The sequence below is a fragment of the Hyperolius riggenbachi genome, chromosome 4, assembly GCF_040937935.1.
Source record: "Hyperolius riggenbachi isolate aHypRig1 chromosome 4, aHypRig1.pri, whole genome shotgun sequence".
In the NCBI taxonomy this organism is placed as follows: domain Eukaryota; kingdom Metazoa; phylum Chordata; class Amphibia; order Anura; family Hyperoliidae; genus Hyperolius; species Hyperolius riggenbachi.
The window spans coordinates 213,619,764-213,645,033 of record NC_090649.1 but is presented as its reverse complement, the minus strand read 5'-3'; the positions used below and the strand labels follow the sequence as shown (position 1 = coordinate 213,645,033).

General features: G+C 41.6%; 1 protein-coding gene across 2 annotated transcripts in view; it reads right to left on the bottom strand.

Annotated features, from left to right (window-relative positions):
* ARHGEF10 (Rho guanine nucleotide exchange factor 10) overlaps nucleotides 1-25,270 on the bottom strand; it is a 251,922-nt gene that overhangs the window by 50,504 nt on the left and 176,148 nt on the right. For both annotated transcript variants that reach the window (XM_068281340.1, XM_068281341.1), the window contains 5 exons: nucleotides 24,997-25,118; nucleotides 24,498-24,584; nucleotides 19,965-20,191; nucleotides 16,828-16,985; nucleotides 3,767-3,909 (listed from right to left, as the gene is read on the bottom strand). In XM_068281340.1, the coding sequence (XP_068137441.1) occupies nucleotides 3,767-3,909; nucleotides 16,828-16,985; nucleotides 19,965-20,191; nucleotides 24,498-24,584; nucleotides 24,997-25,118 (737 nt within the window). The remainder of the gene's footprint in view (nucleotides 1-3,766; nucleotides 3,910-16,827; nucleotides 16,986-19,964; nucleotides 20,192-24,497; nucleotides 24,585-24,996; nucleotides 25,119-25,270) is intronic.

The following is a 25,270-nucleotide window of genomic DNA, read 5'->3' as shown; positions in this document are numbered from 1 at the left end:
GCTATTGTAGATAGAACCATAAAATCCCATGGTTAAGGTTTGCTCTCTATTCTCTATGTAGAGAAAAGTTATGTTCAGATATTGGCCTCAATTCACTAAGCTTATCTCCTGTCTATAATAACGTTTTTAGAGTGGTCACCATGGTGACGAGGCATGTCGTATCCAGGAAATATTTTACCTCAGGCAAACCTAAAGTTAACTCTTCTGTCTTTAAGTTAACTCTTCAATCCTTAAAATAACTCCAGAGTTAAAGACAGGCTGTTGATTAACTGCATGTGAAAATAACTACAGAGGAGGTAAATTAACTACAGAGGAGGTAAATTAACTACAGAGGAGGTAACTTAAGGAATGAAGAGATAAGATAACTCTCTTACTGTGTGGAGGTAAGTTTTCTCTTGCCTTATCTCCAGCATGATCTTAGTGAATTGAGGCCAATCACATTTTTTCCTGATAAATTTACTTAATGTAACTCGGAAAAGTGAAAGATGTATTAGTAACATTTTAACTATAAAAAAAAAACAAAAAACACAATCACTGAGAATAAGGATCAGTACTTTTTGCAACCACCTGTTTTAGAGGACTACTATTGTGAAAAAATGTAAAATACATACATAAAACATGTACATTTGTCTCAATCTAAAGCCATAACAGGCTTTTGGCCAATAGGGATTGAGAAAGTAATAACTGCCTCTATATGCCCATGTGACAAAAGAGGAAATGTTTTAGACAGACTGGAAGTGAACAGGCAGCTCTTTAGTTGCTGAAGTTCTTAAAGCGGACCCAAACCAAACATTTTTTTAATTCAAAATATTTAGTTGCACCACTCTGACACATACAAATATAAATAAACACTCTTTCAAGCCTATGAGCATTTCAGTGCATGCTTTTCACTCTCCTCTTTGCATAACTAGGGTTATACAGGTGGCAGCCATTAGCAATTCCTCCTTTGCTGGACACCATCTACTCCACCAGTTTGCTGGATTTTTTGCCGGCAATATGAAAGGAAGGGAGGGGTTTCTCCAATAAATGTAAAATATTTTATATTTGTCATCATGCAGCTAAAAAAAGGCTGCTATTAATTATTATAATTTAGAAAATAGATTTTATTTCTGAAATCTTGTATTTGTAGTTTGGGTCCACTTTAAGAACTAGCGAAGGCACTTTCCTTTTCGGTTTTAAAACTTTTTGTTTTTTTTTTTTACAGTATTTTGCATGGTTAATTTAAGTTCCTTATATTTGCCTCTGAAGAAGCTTTCTTAGCGAAACAGCTGTCAGGCATCCCCTCACCCCCACTGTGTACCCCGCTGTCTGTCACACCGTGGATTAAAGGTACCTCATTTTTGCTATCACAGTGCCTCGATTTTCTTTTTCTCCGCATGCAATGTATGTCTCTGAGAGCACGTTTTAGCATACTGTACAGGATCCGGTGCACCCAATGATTCTCGCCCACATCTAGTGCCAGTCTCCTCCTCTTAAGATTGCATTTAATTTAAAATAATGTTATGTTACAAATAAATAAATACAAAATAAATATATATAACAAATATAAAATTAGAGCTAGACAAATCAATTTGTAATTTACAGTTTTTGGTGGAGGCGCCATTGCCTATCATGGCGCTTGAGTCTAAACTACGCTGGCTAGCAGGTCATTTTTTGGTTTATTGACCTGGTGAAGCAGGAAATGCAAGAGAAACTCTTTGTGCAATAAACTCTTGAAAAAGCAATTGAGTTATACTTGCTGCAGATGCTGCTTGATGATCTATGGGAGACATAAGCCAACCATACCTCTCTTTTAAACATTTTTTTAAGTGTTTATTATGTTTTTGGGTGCCTTCACCAAAATCTGTTACTTAATACACCCCTGTTGGGAGGTAAGGTTGTATATTTTAGTGTAGTTATTACCTCAGGACCTACCTAATTACTGGGAGTGCAACGTTCAAGGATCCTCTCAAGCCCGAAATGGGGCGGGAATCCCTGCATAAGCCATATCAGTGGTTGCAAACTGATGCAACCAGAAAATTCAAAGTGAGTTTCCATACACACATATATGTGGATCCCATACATACAGTATATATATATATATATATATATATATATATATATATATATATATATATACACAAAACTGTTTAAAATCAATTAAAATAAATAGAGCATGGATATAATAGTTATATATAACATAGTACAGTACAAGTGCACCAAGGATTCATTCCTATGAATGACAATGACTCGAGCACTGCAAAATAAAGTAATAATAAAATGTATTGTATGAATTTTGTTTTCATTGAGGTAAGCCACTTCACCCTTTCTTAATTCCTTTGTGCTTGTTTCAGGAGGTTAGAGGAGTGTACCCTGGCCCTGTGGAGCCCTGCCACCACCAGGACCAAAGGTTGCTTTTTACATGAAAAGTGCGACCGCATCCAGTTTTTGTAATGGACCCCCGAGTGGAGTCGGGTTCATATCTCTCTACCTGCTTCTAGTGGTTGGTTGCCCCTTCCGCAACTTCCCTTTGTGAGTTCCACCTTTCGTCACATCACTGTGATTTTAGCTTGACATACTACACCATTGGGGCACCTGTTGTCTCTGTGCTTGTCTTTTTTAGGGTGTCCATTCACTTTCCTGTCTACAATCCTAATCACATGTCAATAAGTGAAGGTTGATAACTCTTATGCTAGGTACACATGATATACATTTTCTGTTAGATTTACCTGCCAGATCGATTTTTCCAACATGTCCGATCCTTATTTCGAACGATTTTCCGATCGATTCCCATAGAAGTGAACGGAAATCGATCAGAAAATCGATCGAAATTAAGATTGGATATGTTGGAAAAAAAATTGATCTGGCAGGTAAATCTAACAGAAAATTCTATCGTGTGTACCTAGCATTACTCTGTCAGTTTCTGAGATCCCAACTAGGTATTCCAAGGGATTTATTTGACATTGACCAATGAAGTAGCTAGCACACAAATAAATACAGGCTTTACAATTGAATGACTACCAGGATCTATGACATTAGTGCCTGGCATGGGGCTTTAAATAACATTCACTAACATTGGATTTAGTACATACTGTTCTGAAAGCTGTTAGGGCTCGATTCCACTGTTGCGGTGCGGAATCGCCTGGATTCCACTGCAGAAGAAATCGCATGAGGCTGCGTTTCCACATGCGGATTTAGCCGCGATTTCGCATGCGATTTCGCATGGCAAGGAGCCAGGCGAATTTAACCATGTCACTGCCTGAGTACAGCTCCATAGCAAACAATGCGAAATCGCACGCGAAATCGCGGGGAAATCCGCATGACAAAGCCGCATGCGATTTCCCTATTAAATACATTGCATGCGAATCGCATGCATTCCACTCCCAGGCGAAATCGTTGGCTCTTTTGTGCGTTTTTTCACCGCTGAAAAAAACGCACATCACCAACGCAACAGTGGAAACAGGCCCATCCACTTGCATACCATGTGCGAATCTGCATGCATTGGACGCATGCGGATTCGCGATAATGGAAACGAGCCCTGATGCTTTCTAAACACACCCAAAGCATTTGTGTTAAAGGTGTAGAAATGGCAAATCTACTTTATTGACCAGATTTTGAATTTTACATACGGTATTTTTTTTCTTAAACTCTCTTAGTATTTAATAATTGATAAGTGCGGATCATATGAAGATGCAGCTGATAGCAATATCTTCTGTTTTCTACAGTTTTTTTTTCAGTCATATTATTGTACTTAAATTACATAGAGTATATTCAGGCTTTTACTTACCTCAATGTTATAAGCTTCTTTGTTAATTATAGATATCTGTCCTCCTGAGGCAGCCCAAATATTTCCATCCATCACCAACAGATTCCGGACAGGTAAAACTCCTAGTTTTATAAGCTTTGGAGAATCTACATTCCACAACCCATCTATACGAGGATAAACAAAAGCACGTGTAAATTTCCTGATTCCTGAGTATACTGGCATACTAATCAAATTATAATAGTATCTATAAGGGAAGCCTGACACATATACTGTATTTTTTAAGCCATATTTTATGCTAAGAAGCACTTTGTCCACTTTTTTTTACTATACTTTTTTTTTCTAAACCCCTCCCTCCCACCCCCAGGCAGCCAATCCTGCGATCGGCTGTCATAGGCTTCTGCCTATGAGAGCCGATTGCTCTCTTGTCTCCCAGGGGGACAGCAGTGTCACACGGCTGTCCCCAGTACAGCGCTGCTGCTGATCGCAGCGCTGTACTACCAGAAAACAGCAATCGCCGCTCGGAGACTGAAGGCGGGGCGGAGCTCCGCCCCTCGAGCAGCCTGCGCGTGGTCTCTCGCAAAATGCAGCCCCAGGACTTGACACCAATTGGTGTTAGGCGGTCCTGGGGCGGTCTTTAAGTAGTTAACTAGTATTGGTCAGACCTTGGATAGAGAGAATAACTTAACCAGTCTTTCCATTATCCATTAGTTGGCCCTCCCATTGAACACTGAGCATTAGAATGCCGTATGTACATTTTATATAGCATATGACAAAATTAAGGAATTGGTTTATATGTTATTCTAATAGAATTCTAGTTGTATGCTCCCAAATAATGAAAATGCATCATCAGACACAGGGCCGGTTCTAGACTCTCTGCCTGAGGCAAACTTGCGAAGATGTGAACCCCCCCCCCCCCCCCAATTGGAATGATCGCACAGCACCAAACAATTTGCACTACACATTATAGCTGCAGTGAGCCCCCCCAAAAAAACACCCTCAGTATAAGTAGGTAGCCAGGTATAGGTGCCCCCAGTATTGGCAGCTAAGTACACTTGCCCCCAGTATAGGTTGGCCAGGCACTCTCTTCAATTCCTGTTTCTGCCTGTTGCTGCCCCCAGACTTCTGCCGCCTGAGGAAGTCAACTCACTTGGCATCATGGGCGGACCGGGCCTGATCAGACATCAGTAAACTTTTAATATGACTATGAGAATAGAAGTAGGAAACATATGGCTGGTATGGATATGCATATAAAATTGAATAGCTACAACTATTTTCAGCAATCTTTATGAATCACATTGGATAATTAAACTAAAAAGTTTACTTTAAAATCCAACAGATGTCTACAATACCAGAAATAAAATAAAGCAAGATTGTGCAATTTTGTTTTTTACATTTAACTTTATTTTTGAATCAATGTAGGAACATGTCACATGTATACTATACTAAGTATGCTTGCATTCAAGCAGCAGGGACAGATTTAGTATTACAGGCTTGTGCCAAAAGATTACATAGCCTCCTTTGCCTCTGGGATAGACTATCTGGCACCACCGTCACATGTGGTTGTAGCATGGTGCCAATCAATAAACAGCATACATTCCCCCTCAAAAATTGACAAACAACATGTATTGAAAATAAATACTAAAAGGGCATATTCTACTACCAAAACAGACTAAAAACACATGCAATAAAAACATATTGGTGACACTTTTAATGATAGTTATATTAATACAGATTTATAATTCATATTTTGCAGGCGAAATGTAATATTTTCAAACTTGTTTTACTGAATGATTTGGCATGTTGTATAGTGTCATTTTGCTGCTGTGCCATTTGATCAGGTAGCGTACTCCTTGCTCCACATGTATTAAAAAAGGCAAAATCTTTCATAGCTGTACAGCACCAAGGACGAAAAAAAAAAAGAACATTCATCTAATAGGCACTTGAGTATAAACTGGAAGCAATGACATGTCCTCACCTGTGAGAAACCATTTACAGCTATGAAAAGACATTAAGGTGACTTATAGTTCCCCACCCCGGCAATACTATTAATAGAGCAAACAATTTAAGTGCTATTGATTTTGAGGGCAACACATTTATCTTTTTTACCTACAGTTTTGCTCCTTTAAAGCTCTACAGCAGCTGTAGTAACTATTGTAAAATCGATATTAACTTGTTTCAGTTAATGATGACATTCAGATGTGTTTGTTTTGAGCCTTATATCATTCCTTTTTGTGACTGCTTGATAATTATGAAGATTATGTTTCCGAGTATGGTTTATCTGCCTGATAATCAATCATTTATGCATTGTGTAGTGCAAATATCGTAGTCTAGGAGCTATCTTAGAGGGAAGCTAATTAACTTATCTGTACGTTTTTGGAATGTCGGAGAAAAACCCGGAGGAAACCCACACAGACACGGTGAGGACATACAAACGCCTTGCAGATGTTGACCTGGTTGGGATATGAACCGGGGACCCAGCGCTGCGAGAACGCTAACCACTACACCACCGTGCTGACCATCTATGAAAAGTAGAAACAACCATCCCTAAAGAGATAGTCATTAATACAATGCTGCTTTTCTAGTTTTGATTAAATATTTTGGTAGCTACTACACATTGCCAGGCACATAAAAAGGAATTACAATCTGGCATAATACATACACAAACGAACAAAAATCTTGTTTCTGTACACTTTATTGCACATACCATTTTTTGTTTACAAAGATGACATTACTTGTGGACAAAAGAAAGTCCCCCCAGCTCAAATAACATTGCTATGAGTGGTCATTGTATGTAAAATATACCGTACACAATTAATCTGTAATCTTTAGTGGAAAAAATAATAAAAAGCTCTTCTGTAGTTATCCAGAGCTGTTTAGGTTCTACATTTATTTTTAATTTGCAGCAGGTAAGAAGACTACGGTAGCTATTTGATAAGCTCTCTTCAGCCTGTTAATCCTCTCAGTGCTCCCTGCAAAGTGAAACTAAAATGAAAAATAATCTGACTCTCAGTAACTTTTCATGAAGAAAATGTTTGTCTATAAGGTTTTATCATAGTGTGGTAGAGAGGAAATGTTGACTATAGTCCAGGCCGGCAAGCCCCAGAAAGAAAGGCTGCATCTGAGTAACCTCACGGTCCCCGCCCAAGGCTTCCCCCTGGGACTCTTAACTGTGAAGGGTCACTACATGCCCACCCCGTCCCATGTTGCCTGCAATACCCCAGCTCCTGCATGTGATGTGTCTGCGAACAGACTCCTAAGCCAATCTCTTCCAGGACTTTAGCCCAACACTCTCCACCAGACTTCTCAAACTATTAAAGAAATTGTGTCTTCAGTATCTGTATCTCTGTTTCTTTTTTCCCTGCCACCTGTAACCAGCATAGGAAGTGACGCCAAATCTTTGTTACAGGAAACTGATGGTATTTGAGTGTCAAAATAATGTGGCAAAGGAAGGTCTGAAAACTTAGAAGGTAAAAACAATGTGATCCACCATAAATGCATTAGTGCACTAAACTGAACGTATTTGTTTGCTGGGGAGTCGAGTGTTGCTCCCTTTTGACAGATAAAATTACAAACATTTTTTAAACATAATAGAGAATTTATTTTGTGAGTTGAACTAATACTTGACCCAGCTGATTAGTATGAAATAGTAGTACAACAGAGGCACCAAGACAATTAATATACCCTAAAAACAGTTTAAAAAGGGAGGTATTGGTGGACTTGCCTGTCTATTTTTAACAGTTTTTATAGTGTAATCTTCTTTGTGCCTCTGTGGTACTACTACTGTGTTCACCCTTGGTGGAAGGTTGTTGCCCATTTTATTAGATCTACAGACAGCAACCTGTGTAGGGTCAGATCATGTTACCCACCTGCATGTACGATAGCTGCCTGTGTGGCTACCTTTGTTAGTATTATTTAACACAAAGAACCTGTACCCACATTGCTTTGCCAAACTACACTATTTTGAGCTCTCAAATTCCTCTTTTGTCTTTCTATCACAAGATTGGCATGTTTGCATTAGATGCACGGTTTTTAGGATGCTGGCATTGTGTTTCACCATCATAACTCAGGATTGTTTTGCGCTTTAGATCTTCAACAATATTTTTAATTAGAGTTTGTATCCACATCATTCACCAAACTCTAACTGTCCTTTTTTATGAAAACTTCCCTGTTGATGCCCACTAGCTGTCCCTCAGAGAAGCGCACAGTCTCATTCCTATCAGTAGTGCCCATTACATCCATCACAAAGATAGTGTCCACAGACCGCATCCCCACTTAATTAACAAAAAGGCCAGCCAGTCTGAGAGGTCATCTTTTGGTGAGGGGCGAGATGCATTTCAGATCTCCACCCTCTCCACAGTTGTGTCCCTCCTACGCAAAGGAGGGAGTGTCTGGTTAAGGGCTCTGCCTCTTACACAGGAGACCAGGGTTTGACTCACGGCTCTTCCTGTTCTGTAAGCTATCTAATGTACCACTGCAGCAAAAATGTCTATAGCCCAGTGTGACACATCTGTCTTTTAGGTCCATAACTGAAGTCTGTCTGGAATTATGCAGTTGCTGTGTTTGCATTTCAATCAGCGGGTGGATCACAGCCACTCCTGCCTAACCCCAATCGTCATTTTTCATTGAATGCAACATTTGATCATATGACATTGATTACATACTCAGTTTATAGATTGCCCAGTAAGCTCATGGTGAACCAGAACTACTAGGAGTGTAAATAAGGAACCAAAAGCCCTCTGACTAAAAACACTACACAAAACAGAAATTTGGCTTCTAAAAATAGAAGGTATTTGGGATTACTCAGGCTGGAGTAAGCATAGGAGGTATCCCCACAATGCATCATTGCTGAATATGCAAACTGTCTCTTCGTTGTCCATGCAAGCCAAACACACCTCCAGAGCCGCTGGAATGCCAAAATGTGTCAGCTTATCTTTTACAAATACCTTTGGCTTTAAATTTCTGTTTTGATTGAGTTTTTAGTAATGAAGGCTTTTTTGGCCCTTACATACTCATAGGAGTTCAGGTTCACCATGAGCTTTCTGGGCTATCTGTAACTCTAGGTGTTTCTATTCCCTCAAAGCACCATCCCATGCTTTGATCATTTTTCCCCTACACGCTGGTTTTTCCTGCCTGTACAAGCCTGTCTATGCTAAACTTTGTTGCACTGTGGTGCCAAGCCCAATTCCGAGCACGACTCATCATCGTGCTTGGCAAAATAAAAGATACCGATTCTGATTTAAGTCCTACCTCATAAAGCCATATTAATCCATGCCATGAACTGAGGAGGACAAACCAGTCCGAAACAGTCTGCATGCATGTTGGATTATTGTGGCTCTGTACAATTAACAAGCTAACACATCATTGCATTCCAGTGATTCTGGAGGTGTGTTTGGCTTTCAGGGACCACAGAGGGATGATTTGCATATTCAGCAGTGATGCACTGTGGGCCACCTCATGCTCACTCTAACCTGAATAATTGCAAACACCTTCTGTTTTAAAAAGGCAAAAAAAGTTTATACTCCGTTTATGTAGCCTAGGTTTATCAACACATTCTCTTTAAATAGTGTTGGGTATTTTCTGCAATGTCCCATACTCATCCGAGATCATGTGCAGCATACAAATACACAATAACTCTATACAAAAACATACAAGCTTAAAAATGGTACGATAATGCATAACTAAGTAGATTTTTCTTTTTATAAAGATACGCTGTAGAAGAGAAAATGGAAACAAGACTGATAATTGCTTGCTACTGGCAAAACATTCACTTTTCGGTTTTCTCATCATACCTTCCAATGGAGTAACATGTAAATACAGCATAATAAAGCATTTCCTTGTTAATAGACACAAAATTGTCCTGACCTTGACACCCTATTAATAACCTCTTTTTCTCTTGAACACCAGTAGAACACTGTTGCTTTGATGAAACATGTGTGACTGCAAACCTTTGCACCAAAACAGATGTTATTTAGCTTTGCCTGAAAGAAAAGACTGCAATACATCCTATTAATCTGCTTTCTATGCCTACTAGCTCGATAAACACAGCCGACAAATATAGGTCACTGCTGAGGAAAAAAAAAAATGTTAGCCTGCTGCCAGAGCACCGAAGGGCATATCTGGAAGGGCAATGTGATGGCACAATTCTTCAGTATTACAAACCACAGGCACTGCCATCTTATTGGCAGGTTCAACTTAAAAAGACATAACTGATACTGAAGCTTAAAACACACGGTGAAAATAATCTTAGGTGTATATAAATCTAAAAAGTAACTAGACATATACAGCAGTATATATTTTATGTGTGCTTGATGGAATGCGTTATATCTATTTGACCTTTCTAAAGCCTAATACTGAATTAAGAAAAGACCAGCTTGCCTAGCCCTTCTGAGACACCACAGCTGAGATGTTTTTTTCTGGTGGCTGCATCTAGAACCATCTTATGTATGATGTATTACATTTTGATCATAAAATATAATACAAATACAATAAAGGGACTGGTATTACCAGTACAAACACCTCTCCGTACAGTATTTTTTAATGTATTTTTTTTGCACTTGGTGGTGTGGAATTTTCTCTAATAATATTTCCCCTATGGTTTATTCATTTTTTAAAAATATATAATAAGGTTATCTTTGTGGAATCTTGTACCTAATATTAAATACTGAAACGGAAAATAAATGCGTCATACAGCAAAAGGTTGGAAAAGGTTTTTTTTTTTTTATGTGAAAAAAAAATGACTTTAAAAGGAAAATTAACATGAATTACTATTCTGATTCTGAATAATATATTACACAAATACTATAGATGTATGTGTACACAGACTATTGACAGCTGACTGTTCTTTAGTCACTCTAGAGGACAGAACAGATCATCAATGTTTCTTTCTTTGCACATCTTATCAAGTGACTCAGAGCTCAGACTGGCTGCAGGTTCTAAATTTGATTTGTTGTGTCTGTGCACTGCAGCTGGGCTACATTTTTAAAATAGAACATAACATTTTTGTAATACAAATAAATTTTTTTCTCCAGTGACACCAAAATATTGCTTGTCACTCTTCCCCACTATGGCCCATATGCAGTTAATTTTACGAGTTATCTCCTAATGCTAAACATACACGGTTCGAGAATGTTCTTATCAATCGAGCCGTTGATGACTCGATTGATAATATCCGACAGGTCCGAAGACCCGCCGGATAGATTCCCCGCATGAACCCCGCGGACGGACAATAGCGGGGAATCGAGCGGCGGATAAGGAGCGCCGGCGGGGACCGATCCGCGCGCACGAGCGGGGACGCGCCGGCATTGAGCCACTGGCTCGATACCGGCGCATAAACGTATCGTGTATGCCCAGCAATAGAGATAATTTTCATTTTCTCTTTAAACTACATTTTTCAGCATCTTACAATTTGAAAAAGTACCCAAAAGTTGGTGAAAAGGTGCCATCAAATGTATTTTGAGTATTTTCTTACTTGTTGGTAGCTTAACCACTTGCCGACCGCCCACTCATAACGCGCGTCGGCAAAGTGGTAGCTGCAGGCTAATTAATCAGGAAACAGCCACTCGCGTGAACGGCTGTTTCCTGTCATTTCACGGCGGGGGGCTCCGTGAATAGCCTGCGGGCTGCCGATCGCAGCTCGCAGGCTAAATGTAAACACAAGCGGAAATAATCCGCTTTGTTTATATTTTTACAACGCTGCTACAGTAGCAGTGTTGTAGTAGATCAGCGATCCCCGGCCAATCAGCGGCCGGGGATCGCTGTCACATGACAGCGGGGAGCCTGTTAGAGGCTACACAGGACAGATCCATTCCTGTGCAGCCTCCGATCTCTCGGGCAGGGAGGGAGAAGAGGGAGAGGGGGAATCTTGCGGTGGAGGGGGCTTTGAGGTGCCCCCGCCACCCACAGCATGCAGGAGCGATCAGACCCCTCCAGCACATCATCCCCCTAGTGGGGAAAAAAGAGGGGCGATCTGGTCGCTCTGCCTGTCATTTGATCTGTGCTGGGGGCTGTAGAGCCCACCCAGCACAGATCTGAAAAAAAGCGCTGGTCCTTAAGGGGGTGGGGGGGGGGGGGGGGGGTAAAGGCTAGGTACTCAAGTGGTTAAAAGGCATTTTATGACAAGTTATGAAAAGATCACCTAAGAGAAAACTCAGGAGACAAAGTGAATTGCATAAGGGCCTATCTCTCTTCTCAAAATTCTGCTATTAAAACAAATAATAAATCAATAAATATTACATGACCTATTAAAAGTACATTTTAGGTTACACTGAAGCATTTTACTAGGGATTTCAGCAGCGCTTTCAATTGCTGGCGATCGCTAGTGTTTTGAAAAGCGCTACTGCTATGTAAAGTGTATGGCAGACGGCAGTGTTCACACTTGGCGATCGCCAACGATTTGTTGAAATCACAAACACGCCACACACAGCATTTTTTTGAGATTTTGAAGCGATTGCAGTTCAATGTTATAGAATCGCAAAACGCAATCGCTCCAAAATCACTTTACTGTACAGTGAAAAATTATGGGAAAATCACTTTGCAAAACGCTAGTTTTGTGACTCCCAGTGTGAATGGGGGTTTAGTGGTAAAGACTGAGTGAAGAAAAATATTCTCCAGGTACACTTGCTGCTGTATTTCAAGTCACAGGTTAACATGTAAAACAATACCATGGAGTGACTACCCATGAATGGAATCTCATTCCAATTCAGCAAGACCAATGGGGTTTTTATAAAGACAGGAAAAAAAAACTTCAAAACTTTAATCACTAATTACATTTGCTTCACTTGAAACCTCAGTTTTACATGTACTGATTGACAGATTGCGTTTTAAAGTGTCCATTTCCAGTGAACTGAGATCATTACTGACTGTTACTAATAAAAATACATGTTTTGCTGGGCTGCTAGATAGTAGTACTTGAAGTCCCACTTTTAAACTTAAATCATAACAACAAGTATTTTAATGATATTTCTTAAAACGGTATTGTCACCATAAAAATCAAATTTCAACAGCAACTGGTCTGAGAAAGATGCTAATCCTGCATTCAAAACTTGCAAAACTTTTTCTGCTGTTATGATTTGGAGTTATCACATACTTAAGGAGCACTGGCTCTTTAGTAGTCAGTGCCAAACAGTTGAATGCTGGGGGTTCTTTTTATCTAGAATATATTCCTCCTCTTACATTTATTTCCCTGCCTAGCCTATCTGAAACATGATCCTCTGCTCACTTGTGTTTACAAGCTAGGCTGAGGTGACTCAGCGATTGGAGTTGAAAAAAAAAAAAAAAAAAAGACACTGCAGTTTCTACTATACACCTCAGTGTATAGTAGTATGTCTGAAGACTCTGGGAGGAGAGCAGCTAATGAAAACACAATGAGCAAGAGAAGGGAGGGGTGAAAACAAAAGTCAGGGAGGATATGATGTCAGTGTTAGTGTAGCAAGATAGCCACTGCCTAGAATAGGATTTTTTGCTTTTCCTTTATAAAATTCACAGGAATCATTACGTGGATAGCACAATACATCTGTTATGTAAGTAGAACTAGTATTTGTCTACTTATATATGTGTTTTTTATTTCTAGGTTAGCATGGGTGTCGCTTGTTCTTTAAAGAGTGTAATTTCCAATCTATTGGGATTGACGATTATTGCTTTAAAAAAAAAAAACACCCCAACATGCACTCATGTACAGGCGTTTGATTAAAGTCCTGATTATCGGCTGTGGCGGTCATTATCAGCGGCCTCAGCCAATAATCAGGCGAGTATACAGTAGCCCCCTGCCCCACAACCGATCCGGCCGGTGGATCAACTTCGCAAGCGATGGCCAAACTCCATTGTGCACATTGCTCCTCTCCCCATCATGTCATCCCTATGCGGCCCCCCTTCCCCACCGGGTAGCAACAGAACACATCATCAGCTATCAAGCACACTTTGGCCTCAATTCACTAAAGGGTGCTAACCTAGTTAGCATGCCTAAAAGATTTGGACGTGTAAACTAGGGTGCTAAGTAGTTTGCACGTCCAAAGCTGTTACTGATCGTGCGCAAAAAGTCACACCAGTGTGCGCTAAACGTCGCACCGTCCGCGTGCAAAGTACGCTTTTCACGTGGACGACGTTTCACTTGCACCACTAAACATTGCGCGCATATTAGCGTTTGAAGCGGCCGTTTTCGCGTCCTAAGTGCCTTTTCACTAGCGTGCTAACACTTAGCACCCTTTAGTGAATCGAGGCCTTTATGTCTGTACAGCATGGTTCAGCTATGTCATCCAAGGGAATTGGGTATCGATCCCTGACATCCATCACAGGTGTGTATGCACATTTACTCTGTATTTTAGAGAGAAACAGTAACCAAGAATTTAACTTTATACCAAACAGTAGCTGATACCCCCTTTTCCATGAGAAATCTATTCCTTTTTTCAAACGGATCATTAGGGGGCTCTGTATGGCTGATTTTGTGGTGAAACCCCTCCTACAGTGTGATGTAAGCACCTCACAACTCTGAGGTCCTGACATCACACTGTGGGAGCCTTGTTGCAAATGACAGCTGTTTCCAACTGCCAAAAAAAGAAAGCAGCATCTCCTTCCAGTGACATCACCTGCCAGCAGTAAAAATGTCACCACGTGATAAATGTCTGAATGTAAATCAGGGAGATGAAAGATTTTACAATGAGAAAACACTGACAATCATTTATACAGAATTATTGTAAAAATTAAGCACTTTTTTTATTAATTATTTTCACTGGAGTTCCTCTTTAAAGAGAACCCGAGGTGTGTTTAAAGAATGATATCTGCATAGAGGCTGGATCTGCCTATACAGCCCAGCCTCTGTTGCTATCCCAAAGCTCACTAAGGTCCCCCCCTGCACTCTGCAATCCCTCATAAATCACAGCCATGCTGTGAGGCTGTGTTTACATCTGTAGTGTCAGTCTCAGCTGCTCCCCCGCCTCCTGCATAGCTCCGGTCCCTGCCCCGTCCCTTCCGTCCAATCAGCAGGGAGGGAAGGGATGCAGGCGGGGACTGGAGTTCTGCAGGAGGCGGGGAGAGCAGCAGACTGACACTATAGAGATAAACACAGCCAGCTCTGACAAGCTGTTTGTCAGCAGCACAGCTGTGATTTATGAGGGATTGCAGAGTGCAGGGGGACGTTAGGGGGGTTTGGGATAGCAACAGAGGCTGGGCTGTATAGGCAGATCCAGCCTCTATGCAGATATCATTCTTTAAACACACCTCGGGTTCTCTTTAAGTCACAGGTGATGGCATACAGTTATACCAGAGGGTTTGTGACTTGCTGTAAAAAGGTCTTATCCCAAGTGTATTTATTTAACGAGAACCCGAGGTGGCATACTGAAATTCTAATAGGACCCAGAGGCATGTCATGTGCACAAAGACATGCCTCTGGGTCACTGTATCGCCGCTGCCATCCCCCCCTGCGCCGCACCCCCTTAAAAGATCACCAGGCTAGTGGCAATCTGCTTGTCACTAGCCTGCTTTATTTGAGGCTGTCAATCAGACTCCTCCTCAACGCCGCCTTCATGACAGGCTCCCCCTACCACTGTCCGCCTCTGTTAGCTTCCTCCAATAGGAAGCCAAGCTGCGACCCATGAAGTACTCATTCCACACCACTGTGAAGTGAGTCTGTTGTGTCTAATTATTGCTTTTGTTTAAATAAATACATTGGTTTGCAAAAGTATTCGGCCCCCTTGAGTTTTTCCACATTTTGTCATATTACTGCCACAAACATGAATCAATTTTATTGGCATTCCACATGAAAGACCAATACAAAGTGGTGTACACGTGAGAAGTGGAACGAAGATCATACATGATTCCAAACATTTTTTACAAATAAATAATTGCAAAGTGGGGTGTGCGTAATTATTCAGCCCTCTTTGGTCTGAGTGCAGTCAGTTTCCCATAGACATTGCCTGATGAGTGCTAATGACTAAGTAGAGTGCACCTGTGTGCACTAATGTCAGTACAAATAAAGCTGCTCTGTGACAGCCTCAGAGGTTGTCTAAGAGAGTACTGTACATTTTCTAGATTTTTGTGAACACACATTACATTTTCCTAGCCTTACAAATATATTATAAGTTATGTAGTAATGTCAAAATTTGTTTTAGGAAGACACCTATCAGGGCCTTTTGTCTGTCCTTTCAGGCTTCTTCTTGTTATTGTCCAAATGATGTCACAAACTTAAGGAAAAGGTAGCCCCGTACATACCCACTGGCTTTTGCTCTAAATTTTGGTGGCCATTTGCGCTTTGTAATGTAATTCCACACAAATTGGGTGTCACATTGCATGGCATGGCTGGAAAGACCAAGGTTACAGATTGGCACACAGCCATACACATTCAATACTGATTGGCCAAATGATATACTAATTTTACAGCTTCCAAATAGTATGAGAGATAAGATTACCTACACAAGCTGTTCATAGTATTGTAAATCTGCTGGCCCTCATTCTACATGGATGTGGTAAAATTGGCCAGTGATTGGCTATTTAAAACCCCCAGAGGCAAGTCCAATCTTTCCTTAGTCTTTAATTGTTTTTAATAATATTACATTTTTCTTCTTCCTTACCAGCATGTACTTGCCCACTTTGAGTGGAGAGATTGGGTTGTTAACACAGATCTTCAGCCTCGGAAGTGCAATAAGCCTGGCTATTTCTTGACTCAAGTGGGGACAGCCTAGTGTTCCACACTAGACCATTTGGTGGTTGTCCAGTTTAGCAAACCTTACTTGGAGTATCCAGGTAATATTGTTATGATCAACCGAAATATGATTTTATTTACTGCAGTATTTTGGGTTCTTGCTCTTCCTTGTCTTTTGAGTTTCTAGTCCATGGCACTCCTCTCAGCATTTCATTAAAAGTGATGAGAGTTTGCAGGATCATTTTGAAACACCTGCTTATCATTGCCACAGTTAATAAAGCATATAAAGCTTCCCAAAGCTTTCACTTATTTATTCAAATATAAGTACACCTACCTGATTTTCAGTCCATCAAAGCAGGATTAAATTTTTTAATTATGATTTTAAGTTGCAAGAAGATACATGTAAATAAAATGTTTGAGAACACGGAGACAATAATATTTTTGTTTTTACCTTCCATTTTTGTGTAAATTGCAAGATCTCCATTCACCAGGCCTGCATACAAAGTGTCGGAAACGCTGGCAAGACTCATGACTGTAGACTTCTCTGGGGTAAAAAAGTGCTGCAGACGAACCTTTTTTGACCCTTGGCTGCTTTTGTAGACACAAATGCTAAGAAGATTGCAAAGCAAGTGTTAAATCTCTTTACATAGCTAATGTGCAGATACTCTTATGTCTCGTTTGTAATGCCTTGCCACTGACAACAGCTACTTAATTTGTATGAAAGTTGAAGATATTACGGTGGCAAAGTTTGCATTTTTTGGCTTGCAGTGCGCAAGTCCCATGTTTATTTCCTGGCCAGGACACTATATGTATGGAGTTTGTATATTCTCTGTTAACATATTTTTCCTCTGGGCACACCGCTTTCCCCTCGCTAAACAACATACTGGTAGGTTAACGGACTTCCCAAATTCACCTTAAAGCGGACCCAAACAATACATTTTAAACAAATATTTAGTTGCACCACTCTGACACATACAAAGATAAATAAACACTCCAACAAGCCTATGAGCATTTCAGTGCATGCTTTTCCCCCTTCTCTTTGCATAACTAGGGTTATACAGGTGGCAGCCATTAGCAATTCCTCCTTTGCCAGACACCTCCTACTCCACCAGTCTGCCAGATTATGCCACGGCAATATGAAAGGAAGGGAGGGGTTCCCCCAATAAATGTAAAATATTTTATATGTGTCATCATGCAGCTGAAAAAGGTTGCTATTTATTATTATAATTTAGAAAATAGATTTTATTTCTGAAATCTTGTATTTTCAATTTGGGTCCACTTGAATGAAATCTTAAAGGGAACCTGAAGTGAGTAAAATTATTTAAAATAAACACATGATGTAGCTACAAATGAATATTACATACTAACCTCACCGGCAGTTCCTCTCAGAAGCTCACTATTTTCTTCTTACGGTGATCCCTTCCAGTTCTGACAATATTTTGTCAGAACTGAAATATGCCAGTTGCTGTCAGTTATATATCAGCAGCTGTCAGTTACAACTGAATGTGCAAGGTAATGTCCATGTTTTCCTATGTCTCAAGTGTGTCATAATACAGTTTAAAAGTGTGCTGACCAGGAAGCTGTTATGGGGTAATGGCCATTTTTAAAATGGAGGATGGAGAATTCCATTGATCACAGTGGACAAATGGGACGCAGGAGAGGAGAAAGAGATTGAGGAGTAGACAACACAGGAGGTAAGTATGACCTATGTATGGTTATTTTGACTTTTTATTTTCAGTTCAGGTTCTCTTTAAATGACCTATAGAAGTTCAGTTTAACTGATCTGGGCTTCTTACAACTCCCTGTAGTCTGTCAGGTTCCTTGCTGTCCTGCCGGTCCAACCCGTTCTGCTGCTGTGTCCCTCTAAAAGCTGGCAGACTGAGCCCTGTCATGGGCTGCTGCCTCCTTGATCGTGAAACCATGGCCAGGAGAGTTCTGGGCTTGCACAGTTGCAAGTTTTACAGTGAGGGACCTGAAGGACTACAGGGAGCTGAAAGAAGCCAAGTTAAACTGAACTTCCTTAGGTCACTTAAGATATCCTTTAAGGTACCAATTAATTGTATAATATTGATTGTATAATCTTACCACTTCTATGTAATATGAAGAGCTACCTAAAGTACCCATTCAAAGTATATTCTATCCATTTACTCATTTACTACATAGATTTCGTAAGATAACACAATCAAGATTGTATCACTGATGGACACCTTTAATCTCTGTACACACACTAGATGAAACTTGGCCAAGGCAGCCAATAACGACCACCTCAGACAAGAATCTAGCGTGTGCACAGTGGCCCCGCGGCCCCTCTCGGCTGCTAGCAATCTGTCTGGCAAATCACTTTGGCCTAGTGTATTGCCTTCTCCACTTACCACATCCACTGCACGACCTCACTGCTGCACCACTAATCCCCCCCCCCACACATGGGAAGGGGGGGGGGGACACATTGCTAGCCTGCTGGCTAACAATAGGTCTGTACAGCCATAGCCCTGCAATGTGGTCTAAGGAATTAGCTGCAGATCCCTAGCTGGGATGACTTTCCTCATATAAGAGTACAGCCTTTAGACTATGCTAGGGAAATTAAATTGTGAGTTCCTCTGTATGAAATCCTTGCAGGGTGTCTCAGAGCTGAAATATGATGATTTCTTTAGCCAACGATACAATTTCTTTATATACAGTAGAATATTGTTATAATAACCTCTGGAAATAGTAAACTCAGTCCTCATGTCCCAGCAAATGTGGCTGTATAAAAGTACAACGTATGACCAATTCTGATATAGTTAACTTCTGATATAGATACAGCCATATCAGTTCCTGCCTGTACTGATGAGGACCAAAAGTCCGAAACAGGCTGTCTACATGTGGGGTTGATGTGGCTGTGTAAAATTTAAAGCTATAGGCTTGCCATACACCAGCAGTTCTGGATGCTTGCCTGGCTTACAGGAGCAAAAAGATAATTTGCATATTCAGTAGTGGTGCATTGTGGGTAACCGCAAATGTTCACTTATAGCAGAATTATTGCAAGTTTCCTTCTGTTTTAAGAAGGCAAATTACACCAAGCTTCTGATGTAGTAAACTTCTTTTCCTGGTCCCTTGGAGTTTACTATAAATGGATTCTACTGTACTAGTAAATAACCGTGTTTACCAATAAGTCACTATATGGGTGTATTTTTCCAATGCCAACAGCCGGAAAAGTAAAACACATAAATATGCCAATAGCCAAAAATGAACTAAATGCACCTATCATAGTATATATTTAATCTGTATTTATTCTTGTATTATAACTTGCATATTTTCAGTAACTTTCAAGCTAAGTATTAATTCATAAGATGGCATCTGTCTTGGGATTATTAATATGCATATATACATTATGTAATGCAAGTATCTAGGCAACTAGAAAAGTTAGAACCCACCACTTAAAGACGTTGGATTTTCTTTAATTAGCCTGAAATCTGTTTTTAAAGAGAAGTTAGGGATTTTTGCAGGATAAGTTTGAACACTGATACAGCTGAACAGTTCACAGTTTCTAAATTAACACCTACAGGCTTTCCTGACTTAAAGCGGATATATCAAAATCTCAACATTTACCTTCCTTCCTCCATGCCCAGGCAAATTGTGGGCACATCTGGCGCTCGTGACGGCGAGCCGCACTTGGAATCTGGGACATCACTTAATGGTTTCTGCTTTTCTTCCTCAGGGACGCAGACCATGCAGAGTATGCGTGATTCTACATTGAAACATTCTATCACCTTCGGGCTACGGTTGTGAAGTGAAACAACAGCAATCTGACCCATCTGATTAGTGCAGCTGCCAATCTAAACAAAAGAGACAACAAAGAGCCAACTTGTGATTTACACAGCTTGTTATTCTCTGGCTCCTTGTTTATGTGTCTTAAGAGATACATTCCATCATCATACTAGTTCTATTACACATTTATTTAATTTTTTACACAGAATATCACAGACCTCAGGGGCTAATTTATCAAAACAGGTGCAGAAAAAGAACAGTTATTACCTATTTTATTAACTCTCGCAACAGAGGAAAAAGCCATGCATGAGCGGCTTCATTCTACTGGGCAAGCGTGGACTGGACCTGCACATGCCCAGTGTGAATGAGCTCATTCACAGCCGTGCTCTCTGCCAGAAGATAAAGAGGGACCCGGTTCTGGAATGGTGGCCTAGGGAAGAATCCAAGAAGCCTCTGAACTATCCAGAGAAGTCCCATTAATAAGGCATCACTATTTTCTATTGTTTTGGTACTTCAGGATTGCTTGAAGCTCACTGTGCATGTTAAAATCTGATCAAATACAACTTTTATTTGATTTGTTTCTCTACAGAAAATCAGTTAGTCAGAACATTAGGATCATTTAACAAAACCAGTCATTTGTGATAACACATGCTATCATTCATGAATTAACTTTAAAATATTCTGATCAAACTGTGAAATCAAATATTTTAAAGACATTATGAATGTCTCACATTTTCACTCATGTGAGCTAATTGTCTTAAAGCAGCATGGACAGCCATACTATACCAGGAAAACAACAACACATAAGTAGATAAATACTTGTTCTACTTACAAATGTATTGTACTGTTCATGTTTTCATTTCAGTGAATTTTATTTAGTAAATAAAGAAAAAACTGTTCCAGGCATTTTCCATCTTTACTGCCTGTGACTTAAGCCAATTCTGATGTCATTTCCTCTCTTACACTTTATTTTCCCTCCTAGAAACTGCACTGTCATATCTAGTTTGCTTTGTAAACACATGCAAGCACAGCATAGACCAGATTTCAGCAGCTTCTGCAGAGGGGGGAGATGTATTTCCCTTCTCAGCCTAATGCTGGGAATACACGGCTCGATTCTGAGCCATTTAGATGGCTCGATAGATAATTTACGACATGTCCGATCTCCTGCCCGATCGTTTCCCCACTCGATTCCGCATTGAACACAATGGAAAAAGATAAGAAAAACGAGCGCAAGATAAGAGAATCGCCTGCATAATCGAGCGGGGTGTCGATCGAGCGCGAGAATCGAGCGGCAAAATCGAGCCATGTATGCCCAGCACTGCCCTGCCCTCAGCCAATCAGTGAGGAGAAGGAATGTGGGAGGGGATATAAGCAACTTCCCTCTCCTCAGCAAGGTACCAGAATAGAGCCAGGCTGACTGAGATAAGAGTCATTACAGCAGAAGCATTTATGATTATATTGGAATGCTTGCCATGCAGGCTGCATTTAGACTACATAATAAACACAGAGCAGTGGGTAAATGGAATTTGGTTTTGCGGCTGACAATCCCGCTTTAAGGGAACGTGTGCATTTTTAAAACGTTAGGACAGAGCAGTACGCACATGCATTTAAACTGCTTCTGAAAAGCTTTTGCTGTGCTTTATAGACAGCAAAATATGAATGCATCTGGAAGACCCAGAAAACCAATGGCACCACAGAAGCATCTTGTACACAAGTAACATCTGGTGCTTTTGCCCACAGGTGTGTCCCTCCTGAAATCATCTACATATTGAAATACTGGTTTGTTTTTTTCAGAGCTACAGTACATGAGCCAGCTAAGGAAAGGGCACTCACATGGAATTTGCCATGCATCGAAACAGTTGATTTAAATCAGTGTTTCTCAACTTTTTTAAGCCAAGTACCCCTTATTGCTACTCCATCTCTACAAAGTACCCCCTGGCGAGTGAGCGGGCGCACACACACACACACACACACACACACACACACACACACACGCTTGGAGAATGAGGGTGCTGGATGGGGAGAGGCAGATGAGGGTGCTGGGTGGGGAGAAACTGTTGAGGGACAGGTGAGGGTGCTGGCTGAGGCTGGCAGAGAGTGATGGGCGGTGAGGGACTGGAGAGGGTGCTTTCAGTGGCTGGCAGAGGGTGAAAGGTGGGAGAGACAGGTGAGGGTGCTGGCTGAAGCTGGCAGAGGGTGAAGGGTGGGAGAGACAGGTGAGGGTGCTGGCTGAAGCTGGCAGAGGGTGAAGGGTGGGAGAGACAGGTGAGGGTGCTGGCTGAAGCTGGCAGAGGGTGAAGGGTGGGAGAGACAGGTGAGGGTGCTGGCTGACGCTGGCAGAGGGTGAAGTGTGGGAGAGACAGGTGAGGGTGCTGGCTGAAGCTGGCAGAGGGTGAAGGGTGGGAGAGACAGGTGAGGGTGCTGGCAGGTGAGGGACTGGTGAGGGTGCTGGCTGAGGCTGGCACAGGGTGATGGGTGGTGAGGGTGCTGGCTGAGGCTGGTACAGGGTGATGGGTGGTGAGGGACCTCCTCTTGTTCCCCTGTGTCACTTCTTGTGCCCCTGGCTCCCCCCCCCCCCCCTTGTCACCTTTTGTGCCTGCAGCTTCCCGCGTATGATCTCTTGTCCCCAAGCTTCCCCCCTGTGTTCTCTCTTGTCCCCCCACGTGTCATCTCGTCTCCCATATCACCTTTTGCGCCTCTGGCTTTCCCTGTGTCACCTTGTACCCCAGCTTCTGCCCACCATCTTTTGTCCCCCAGCTTCCCCATCATCTCTTGTCCCCCCACATTCCTCCCTGACATCTCTTGTTCCCCCAACTCCACCCCGCCCCCCTCATCTCTTTTCACCTTTTGTGCCCCCGGCTTCCCCCAAAGAGGCTTATCTGGCCAATATAGCACCTATGGCAAACACTGAGATTGCCCCCCACCTCCAGCATAGGTAGTGAGAGGAGTAGACCCAGTATAATAGCCCGCCCCTCCGGTATAGGTGGTAAGAGTTGTCCCCCAGTATAGGTAGCCCCCCAGGAAGTGAGAGGTTTTCCCCCCATAAGTAGCCCTCCATCAATATAGGAAGTGAGAGATGTCCCCAGTACAAGAACCCCCCAGTATAAGTAGCCCCCCCCCAGTCTAGGTAGTGAGAGGTATCCCCAGCACAGGCAGCCCCCCCCCCCCAGTCTAGGTAGTGAGTGGTGCCCCCAGTGTAGGCACCCCCCCCCCCCTCAAGTTTAGGAAGTGAGTGGTGCCCCAGAACAGACAGCCCTCCCAGTATAGGCAGCCCCTCTCCCCCAGTTTAAATAGTGAGAGGTCCCCCCAGTACAGACACCTTCCCCCCCCAGTTTAGGTAGTGAGTGGTGTCCTCGGTATAGGCAGCCCCACCAGTTTAAGTAGTCAGTAGTGCCCTCATAAGCAGCCCCCCCCCAGTTCACCAATAAGTGGTCCCCCAAGTGGTCCCCGCAGTATGAGCGGCCTCTCACCCGTCCCTGTTACAGACCTGTCCAGTGCACACCATCCACGCTGCCTTCCCATCGCAGCCTCAGACCTCCGATCAGCGCTGCCTGCTGTCCCAGCTGCCTCCGCGTTACAGTAGCAATGATCATTACACTTCAGATCAACGGCACAGTGAAGGCGCATGGTCCCCGCGTGGCTGATGGCTGTACTTCAAATGCGGAAGTGACTAATGACGTCACTTCGGCATATGCAGTACTGTGCGCAGGGACCATGCACCTTCACTGTCCCCGTTGATCTGAAGTGTAGTGATCATTGCTACTGTAGCGCGGAGGCAGCGGGGACAGCAGGCAGCGATGATCGGAGGTCTGAGCGGGGATGGCAGGCGTACCCCCGGCAGTAGTCTCGCGTACCCCCAGGGGTACGCGTACCGCGTCTTGAGAAACCCTGATTTAAATGACCCCATATTCAAAAATGTTGTGATGCTGTGTAAAATGTAAATAAAAACAAAACATGATTATTTGCAAATCATGTAAAATCTGATATTTGAAAGAATATGTAAATCTGTCATTTAATTGAAATGGCACAACACAAATGTTGAAAGTAAAAAAATATACTTTTTTTTTTGTAAAGTACGCTTATTTTGCATGTGTTGCCAGTAGTGTGGTGTACCCCTCCCCAGCTTTACTTCTGAGATACTTGGCCTCTTTTGGGATCCTATTTAAATCAAATGACCGATCATAACAATAACATTTCGATGCTTGAACATTAGCTATTTTATTTGAACCATTTTCAATTAAACACAGGTTTTATTTATATTTTTTACAGGTTTTTAGGAGAAATAAGAGTTTGTGATTGTAGCTGATCATATTTATAGAGAAAAATACATTTTTTTAGGTCTAGACGAATGTAATAAATCAAAGGTTCACTTACCCACAAAAAGCCATGATGCATGGAAAGTGTATCTGGATCATTTTCACTACTGAGATAGGGTTCAGGATTATAGACAGCACATTCAACCTGAAAATAAATCAGGGAAATGCTAACTAGGTCACAGAACATCATGTCCATACCTGTGACTATAAATAGTCTTATAACATATACAGTAAGTATCATAATCTGCAAAACATCAATCAAGGAGAAGGTAAGAGAGCGCTATAAATAAGGACACACGTTGCCTGACGCGTAAACTATGTGCGCTGGCATCTATGTCTGAGAGACACGGCTGCTGCTATGTTACACAGTTACTGACAAGACCAGATGGGTGCCTGCAGTCTGCGTCTTTTGAATGCCAAGTCAAGATGAAGTAATAAAAAAAAAAAGAAAGAAAACCATTCAAAGAGGAGATGATGAAGAGGCCATGTGGGAGGATGTGGGTGGCTCTCCTGATAACCTTGAAACATACCAATATCTGTGTTCTAAAAATGGTTACCTTAAATTCCTGTTGTTTTGACATGATGACTGGCAGGTACTTCACGAGCAAAGGATGCTTTTCCTTTTTTATTTGATTGCCCTCATCTTCAAGGCAGAACCAACCCAGCTGGTTCTCCTCTCCTGCAGCAGAAAAAAAATCAAGAAAAACCTCTGAGCAGGGCAACTTATAATGTGATCATTTCACACTATCAAAATATGTCATGTCCAAGACTAACAACATGAAAATGTAGCTGGTGGACTTTTATAACGTCTAAATCTAAAGCTTTGTTGTG